Consider the following 9,136-nt stretch of genomic DNA (forward strand, 5'->3'; position numbering starts at 1 on the left):
ACTGTGGCCCTTCTCCAAGTAGGTATTTGGGATGTCTTACAGTGAGAATTTGCATGTAGATAAAAGATTTTAAAAAGTTGTTTCTGTGAAGGCTTACCCTTCCTTTCTCCAGTTCCTTGGAGTCCCTTAAATCTGAGAAATCTGAAGTTGAGCGAAACTTTGTTGGATGTGGGGCATGAACTTCCTACTTAAGACATGTTTGTAGCATATGTTAGGCAATGGTTGAAAGTAAAGGAGGAAATGGCTGAATGTGAATTCTGTTCAGGCAAAACCTCTGTTCTCAAATTCTTTGAGTATCAATGCCCATTGTTTGAAAATGGGTATGAAAAACTGATCTGAAATAACTGTTGTTGCTGGACAGTAGTTTTGTCCTGCTCATTCTCAGGTAATATGCCTAGAACTAGGAACCAGTTGCAAAGACTTTTGATACATCTTTTGTTTTAAATACTAGGATTAATAACTTATTTGACTGATTCATGTATAATCTGTAAGGTATTCTAGGAGACCTTTAAGTTCTCAGATGCAAGCAATCAACTTACTTTACAGGGAAAAAAATGATTGAATAATAGTAAGAAAACTGACGATAAAATGTTTTCACTGACTTCAGCAAATCTATGGCTACAGAATAAAACAGTGTTCCTTTTGGGCTGAAACAGTGAATTTTTCCTTGAAAGAACAGGTATACAGGTAACTTTCCCTGAGGGCAGAGCATGCATGCCGTCACTTGAACTGAAGACTTTTAGCTTCAGCTTTACTTGAGAACAACCTTGTTCATACTTAATTGAAAAAGAAGAAAATCATTCCAAGGAAGTTTACCAGTGATGCTGAACTCTTCAAGGTAATAAAAAATCAAGGCTAACTGAGGACTTAGAGGACTCAAGACTGATTAAGTATGCAGTAAAGTGTCAGACGGAATTCAATATAAATAAATGTCTTGAGGTGCACGGAGGAGCAATTCTCTACAACTATCAACTCTTACTATTTTTGGAAAGTAGTTTGGGGGTCATAATAGATCTGTAAAAATACTAGCCTCGGTCCTTAGTAGCTACCAAAGAGTCAAACAGTGTTAGTCATTACTAAGAAAAGGACCAAGAATAAAGCAGAAACTATTATCTTGCATCAGTTCAGCTCTGACATATTTTCAATTGCTACACTGTCAGATGTATTTAATGCTACTGCAGAAGTATAAATAAATATGCGTACATGCATACGTACCCCAAAACAGGAATTACTGCTATGGTTGTCCATTACAAGCTGGTAAATAATATTCCCCTTTGCTTTTAAGTATTTCCCATTTATTTTTTATTTCCCTGTTTTCAGCCTATCATAAAATGCGAATTAAAGGTATCAATGCTTAAGATACTATGCTTTCAGTAAACTTTCTGCAAAGTTTTCACTAAAAATCACCTGTTTAACTATAAACAAGCAGGGATTTATCTGATTAAGTATTCAAGGAAAAATAAGAGCAAAATAAGTTTTCACCCATTTCTACCTTATCGTTTCTGAATTCTAAAACAGAATCTGTCTTTTTAAAGTTCCTTTGGTTTTGTTTCTGGCTTCTGTGGAGCTTTAACTAGCTGTTGTGAATATGTAGGACTTAGTCATCTTGGGTTTGTAAGACGGCTTGTGCAGCCATGTGAAACCACTGCAAATACAAAACTTGGCAAAGTACAAAAAATCTTGGGAGAGAGTCTCTTCGGTTCCTTCTGGCATGATGTTAAAATAAAACTGCTGAAAGAAACCTTTGTATTGTTGACCAAGACAAAGGTGCTAGTTGTAATTTCTTCCAGCATTTAAGAAGTTTAATTTCAAAAGGAAGAGGGATGTAGAATACAACTTAGATGAATCTGAAGAACGTAGGTAAGAAATACAGGACAGAAAATTATGCACAAAAGGAAGCCTACAAAAGACTGACTGTCAGTATCCAAGTAGATACTGAATAGGTGGGAGCAACTTGCTACAGCAGTAGCTAGTTTCATTCTCTAAACTACGTTGTTTACACATCAAGGGCTAACACAGAAAACTGAGGAATGGTATAAAATGAGTTATTGTGATGGGTTTGCCCTTGGCTGGGGGCCAAACCACACACCCACTCATGCAATTCCCCCCCCACCTGAGGATAGGGAAGAGAATTAAAGGGGTAAAGGGAAAAAAGGACTCGTGGGCTGAGATAAGAACAATTTAGTAACTAACCTACAATAATATTGAAAATAATACTATATACAAATATACAAATGAGTGATACACAGTGATACTGCCCCCCGACCCGATGACCAAGGCTCAGCCTGTTCCCAGCTAACGATCCCAGAGCAAGGAGAGTCCCAAAACCACACTCAGAGAATGGAGATAACAGTCCAAGCGTCCCAGAGTGACAGCTGACCAGGGTGGGGCAGGGGGAAAGGCCTTGGGAGAGCAACCACCTGGAACAAGATGACCTGGAGCAAAAGAGATCCGGAACCAAAAAGGTCCGATCTTCCGGAGGGTCCTCACCTATATACTGGGCATGACGTGTATGTTATGGAATAGATTATTGGCCACTCTGGGTCTCAATCTCGAACCTAAGATCAGATCCTGGGCTAGTCACTGGGGCTGTGCTCCCTCCCAGCTTCCCCTGTTTGCAGACAGCCAGAGAAGCTGAATGACCTTGGCAGCCGCATAAATATCACTTTTTATCAGCTTTCTTCTGAGCACAAATCCAAAACATAGCCTCTTGCTAGCTGTTATGAAGAAAGTTAACTTTGTTTCAGCTTAACCCAGGACAGGTATCATCTAATGATAATTTTGAAAGATGTACAAATGACTTGTGAAAACAGAAAGTATACCTAGGAATAGAAGAGAATTAGTGGATGATCTGAAGTTTCCAAAAGTAATTAAACAGACAGGCTATAAATTAAAAATTTCTATTAAATTAATAGAATAATATACAAAGTAAGTGGGTTTCAAAATTTAGACATCATGGTATATTAACTTGATTTTGCAAATATTTTCTTTTATGTTTTTCAGAATGAAGAGAAGATATCAGTCAGTTTTCCCTCACTTCTTAGCCATATGACTTCTTCTTTCTTAAATTATCCTTCAATTCCAATGACAACATATGCAGATTCGGGTGTCCCAGAGTTGCTACATAGTTTTTCTCCACTCATGTCATCCATGCCTTGTGACATGCATATAGTCAATCTGAGGACAATCCAATCAAAGGTAAGGTCAAACTACTATTTTTATGAGCAAACAGGTGATATATCTTATTAATATAGTCTAATTAAATACTTTATTCTAGGAAAGTAATTTGTGGGGATTTTATATGATATGATAAAACTTCAGCGTGATGACTAGTTTTTGTTAAATTTTTCAAGAACTAGAGACTTGTGTCTGTTTGAGTAATGTGAAATACAGGAAAATCACAACATAATAATATTCATAGTGTGTCTTTCTCTTTGAAGGGGGCACATTTCAATGTGTTCCCAAAGTTAAAGAGCAGAAACGTTCATATGCTTTGGCCTCTTCTGTATCGAGAGGAACTGAATTTAGGGTCATTAGACATTGTTCTGAGTACAATGATTTGTGTTTTTAATTAAGCATATAATTTTAAACCCACCTGATTCTGTTGAGAAGACTTAAAGAAAAGCTACCACATCTTTACATAGATAGGAATAAATTATTAAAATATTGTAAAGCTTAAATATGAGACCTATTTTAATTATTCTAACATCACCTTACTATCCTTGGTTCCTGTGAAACTGGTCTCTGGTAGGTTTACAAAAAACCCAAAATCCCATCAAAAAACCCAAAGAAAAAAACTGTTCTGTGCTCAGTATTTTTTTTCCTTGCAGAGGAACTTACACAATTGTAACCACCTTGTTTCAATTTTCTGTTTGATAAACTATAGAAGTAGACCTATTTGTGCATCCTTCTTCTGCCAGCTCTTGAACAAATTATTTTTATTTTATCAACATCTTTTGAAATGTGGGCATATTAACTTTGTACTGTATTGCAGTATCACTCACCAGTGCTGTTACCACAGGTGAAATCCTTTTAGTTCTGCCATACTTAGATGCTTACAACCTACGGTTGTCCCTTCTTCCTTAGAGTCTCCATGGTTGCTGAGGTAGAACTGCTCATCTATAATAGCCTCAGATTATATTTGTCGTATCTGCAAAATTTGCTGTTAGCTACTGTTTCATCATAGTTCTTCATTTTTAGTTTTAATCCTTATTTTAACACTTGAAGAGTTAGTTTTCTTTCTCACACTTTCTCTGTTAGTTGTTCAATCTCATATATACTCCTTCAGCTGTGACTGTTTCTTATTTTGAATTTTAAGTGGAATAACTCTTGATTCTGCGGGTCATGCCTTTGAAGAGTTAGGAGGAAGTTTCGTATTGAATTAAAGCTTCATGTGAAGTGTATGTTCCGCACTTCATTAAAATCTTTTAATTTACCTCAGCCAGCTCAGCAACACCTGTTTGCTGCAGTGCGACACATTCTGGGGCAGATGTTCATAAACACGTCCCCTCTCACTTTTCAAGGCCTAAACTTCCTCCCCTTGATTGTATCCTGTGGCCATGAAACCTGTGAAATGGAAGGCTGACTCTGTCTGCTTTTTTGAGTTCAATCTACCTACTCATAAGTGAATTCTACGATTTTATCTGGACTATACCAGCCACACTATCCCAGTTGGTATGGGATTGATTGAGGCTGTGATCTCTTCACTGTCCACAACTGTGTATTTCAATGATTACTTGACTGACAGCTTTTGACCTTGCAGCATTACTTTGTGCACTTCAGGGTGAAAGTTAGCAGTAGTCATAGGATAGGAGTACTATCGTTATAGGTACAGAACTGTTCTTATCAACAGCAGAAATGGTGCTATGCCTTGCAAACAATTTCTTGCATGCCAAAATGACCTTTTAAAATCTCTCCTAGCTTTCTGCTTGCTTTCTCTGCCTTACAAGATTTGGAATGACAAGTGTCACAATTCTGGCTGATTGATGCAATGCATTTTTTTCCAGAAATGTAGACTGCTTCTCCATTGCTTTAGCTGTTAAGTTGATTTTCAAGGAATTTTGTAATTACAATTTCACATAAAAGGGCACAAAATTAAAGTGTTATTAAGATTTAGGGTAGAAATCAGAACACATGAAAATGCATTCAAGCATAAATGAGAAAAAAGGTAAGGGAATTCCTAGTTTCCCTTTTAACTCTGCTTCTCTCGGTTGGAAGAATATTGCTATAATTGTAAAATATGTGATCTTGTCATGGAAGACCAATGCCCTAGGAATATTAAATTTAAAGAAAATTTTAATAAAGCTCCAGTTTTAAAGTTGACAAAGATTTTGCCTACTGTAAATAGACTGAGCCTCAAGATTTTAAAATTTAGTAAGTTTGTCTCCTTATGCTAAATATAAATACATATTTTGTCATGTTGCTTGACTCTTCAATGCATGTCTGGTGGCTTACAGTAATCAGATTAAAAAAAAGTTTGTTTTTTCTTTCTAATAAAAATTTTAGCATCTTTGCCCTGGGATACTGGTTATGAGAAAGGCTAACAGAATTTTTTTTCCATCTAGAAGCCTGATGTGAGAACTTCATTTTATTTCTCAGAGATCAAAATCAAATCAAATTTTGGCAGCTCTTCCAAGAAAGGCAGAGATTTGATAGTCCAGTAGCTGGGGAATTTTTGTCATATAACAATGCTGTGAAGTTTTACAAGATTAAGGATGTTGTTGTTTGTTGAAAATCGAGAAATCTGTTACAGGTTTTCATGCAGTTAGCATGGTCATGTTCAGAATGTTGTGATGGGTTTGCCCTTGACTGGGGGCCAAACCGCACACCCACTCACCCAATCCCCACCCTAGGATAGGGAAGAGTATTAAAGGAGTGAAGGGAAAAAAGGACTCGTGGGTTGAGATAAGAACAATTTAATGACTAACCTACAATAATATTGAAAATAATACTATATACAAATATACAAATGAGTGATACACAGTGATACTGCCCCCCGCCCGATGACCAAGGCTCAGCCTGTTCCCAGCTAATGATCCCAGAGCAAGGAGAGTCCCAAAACCACACATAACAGTCCGAGCATCCCAGAGTGACAGCTGACCGGGGTGGGGTGGGAAAGGCCTTGGGAGAGCGACCACCTGGAGTGAGATGACCTGGAGCAAAAGAGATCCGGAACCAAAAAGGGACGATCTTCCCAAGGGTCCTCACCTATATACTTGGCATGGCATGTATGTTATGGAGTAGATTATTAGCTGGTTCAAGCTGTTCCAAGATCTCCTTTATTAGGAGAAATTTGTTTTGGCTTTGAAGCCTGTTAGTTCGTTGTACCTTCAAGAGCTAAAGCATCACGAAGTGCCTAAAGCTTGTTGGTGTAGGTTTCTCCAAGGCAGTAGGTCCTTACTGAAGTACCAGAAATTAAGCTAACTTGTGGCAGAGACTTTTAGCAGTACAAAACCAAGTAAACCAGAAATAAATTAGAGAAAAAAGGCCTGAAGAGGTGATATGGCTGCATGTAGAACCATCTTTTTATGCTCTTAATGTATGTAATAAGGTAAAGAGCTGAACAGTGTGAAACACTAAAAAAGAAATAAAGAAAGTAATGCATCATAGAAGATAAATTACTAATGTGAGTGTAGCAATACAGCAAACAGCTTGCAGCATGAAGGGCATCTTGTGCCACTTGTGTAGTGTGAAGATAGCTTGCATGCACATTCATCTATAATTTGAAGAGTTTCTTTTCTGTTACTTTTGCTCATCAAGAGTGGTTTTCTACATCTTAGTGTAAAGGAAAAAAAAAAATAAAGTTTTTGTGTAAATTGAAGTTACCCAGCCAGTCCTAGTCTATGACTTTGTTTTCTGCAGTACATATAAAAACGACATTCTGCTTTTGAGGCATTTATATGCTATCTTTGTGACCGTTTGTCCTAAGTGATCTGGTCCAAACTAAGAAGTTGAGATTTTGGTTTACTCTTGGGATACTCTTTAATGTCTATTGAGGCTTAAGAGCAGTGTTTGTGTTATCTATAAACATTGTATTTCAGTGTACGGTTTCCTGTACACCTTAAGCTGAGTTAGATTTAAGAGAGCAGCTTTGCAAAATGAAAGCTTGATGCAGCATAGTCACAATGAGTGTTTAAAATTTGCTACTGTAATTAACATATAATTTCTAGTTTGTTTTTGGTTTTGCCATATAATTTTTCTGGGAAGCCATTTAATACAACTATGACAACTACACTTAAATTTCGAGTCTCTACATGTGCATCTATAGAGCTTTGAATTCCTTGGTCAACAGCTTACCTTTATATTTTGTAGTACTTTGTATATCTCAACTCTCTTTGCTGTTTGGTTCTTTCTGTGTTTAGTCTCATAAGCATTAAAAGAAACATGACTGTTCAGTCTGGGCTGAACATTATTTAAGGCGTAAGAGGCTCTATCAGTGTAAGGTAATGATAATTTTATGAGGTTCTAAAGTGTCTTTCTGCCTCTGCTACTTTCTGAGTGATTTTTTTATTCTGTTTATTTGTAGGTAGATATTGAGCCGTCTGATGAAGCTGCTCTGATCCTTCACAGAAAAGGATTTGACTGTAGATTTTCAAACAGAGAGATGGGTCTGCTCTGTTCCACTACTCAGGGAAAGGTATACTGATATTTTATGGGTAGATTAACTTACAAGTATTGCAGAAACACTGATATTTAAGTCAAATTATATCTGAAGTCTACGTAGTTACTTCTCAAGGGTTATGCTTCAGGGTAATAGTTAAGTTCATCTTGAAAGCTGCTTTCTGTTGTATAAAGATACGGATCTGCTGGTGTGTAGGAATGACCGTGTAAGTATCAAGAAATAAACTTCTAGGTCAGTTTTAGGCTCATTAACTTCCTGTAAATGTTGTTTTTTATAACATGGATCAGTCTTTCTCAAGTAATTTTTAATATTTTTTAGAACTTTAATAAGTAAAAAGAGTCAAATTACATATTCGGCAGTGTATGTTTTGAATATTATTAACATATCCACAAATTGCGTGACTGTTACTGTGAAAACTGTTGCTAATCATAGGATGTTCTTTGTCTACCCATGCTCACTTACATGACCTACACCATTGCAAGTATCTGAGTGTTTTGCAATTGCTATAAAATCGGTGTGATACATAAAATTATGAAATATAAATTATACAACTTTGTTATGAGGGTTACAGATGAACTGGATGGTTATGAATCTGTAGAAATTTTGTAATAAAATTTTGAAACAGGATTGAGATTTGCTTCAAGCAGAAAAGTAAGTGTTGTTTTGTTTAGAAACAAGAAGAGTTTTAATCCAAATATTTCTGATCAGTTTTTTTAATATAATGATTTAACTTGCTTGCTTTGAAATGTGGGAAGTGAACACTACTTAAAAAGATACAATGTGATATGTAGCATTTGAGATATGGTGCTTAAAAATATTCATAATCTTTGGTGGAAGTGTTGCTGTGCTGATGCCTGTAAGGAGATAAATCATTTGGATCATTGTTAAAGTAGATTTTAAGGTACATACTGTAATTTCTAAATACATTTATTTTTCTTTCCAGATAAAGGTGCATAAACTCTTTAACAAATTCAGAGTGGAAAGTCTTACACCTGCATCTTTATCTTTGATGCATTCACCTCTGGATGCCAGAAATATAAGTGAAATAAATATGAGTTCTATGGAGATAAGTACGTTCCGGATTCGCCTAAGATGAAATCTGGCTTTAATACTCAGAGAAGAAAAATCTGCAATTATATCTCTTCTAAGTTTCACGTGCAATAAAAAGCACATTATTATTATTCCAGCTTCTGGATACTGTGAGAAAAACATGCATCTAGAATTTTTTTGACCAAGACAGTGAAAAGCCATGTTGCAAGCAACCTTTTTGTTTGGTTTTGGGTTTTTTTTCCATAAAATAGCAACGTCAGTTTAAGTTAATGCAACAAGTGAAGAAATTTCTAAGGATGTTAACCTCTCAACAGATTAAATCTCAGGTTAAATGCTAACTAATGATGTTTCTGGTGTTTAATTTTCATAAAGGGGGGACTGGGTTTTAAACAGCCTTCTTTGCTGATCCTTGATGAATTTATGTACAAATAATTCAGTGTAGAAAGTCTTGATGCTTCTTGGAAA

General features: G+C 36.2%; 1 protein-coding gene across 1 annotated transcript in view; it reads left to right on the plus strand.

Moving 5' to 3' along the window:
- LOC104470850 (alpha-mannosidase 2-like) overlaps positions 1-8,717 on the plus strand; it is a gene marked incomplete at its 5' end in the record, with an annotated part of 39,615 nt that extends 30,898 nt beyond the window's left edge. Inside the window, 3 exons of the mRNA XM_010085923.1 lie at positions 3,004-3,198; positions 7,526-7,636; positions 8,565-8,717. Of these exons, the coding sequence (XP_010084225.1) occupies positions 3,004-3,198; positions 7,526-7,636; positions 8,565-8,717 (459 nt within the window). The remainder of the gene's footprint in view (positions 1-3,003; positions 3,199-7,525; positions 7,637-8,564) is intronic.
- Positions 8,718-9,136: the final 419 nt, after the last annotated feature.

The sequence above is a fragment of the Pterocles gutturalis genome, unplaced genomic scaffold (assembly GCF_000699245.1).
Source record: "Pterocles gutturalis isolate BGI_N339 unplaced genomic scaffold, ASM69924v1 scaffold31535, whole genome shotgun sequence".
Classification (NCBI taxonomy): Eukaryota; Metazoa; Chordata; class Aves; order Pterocliformes; family Pteroclidae; genus Pterocles; species Pterocles gutturalis.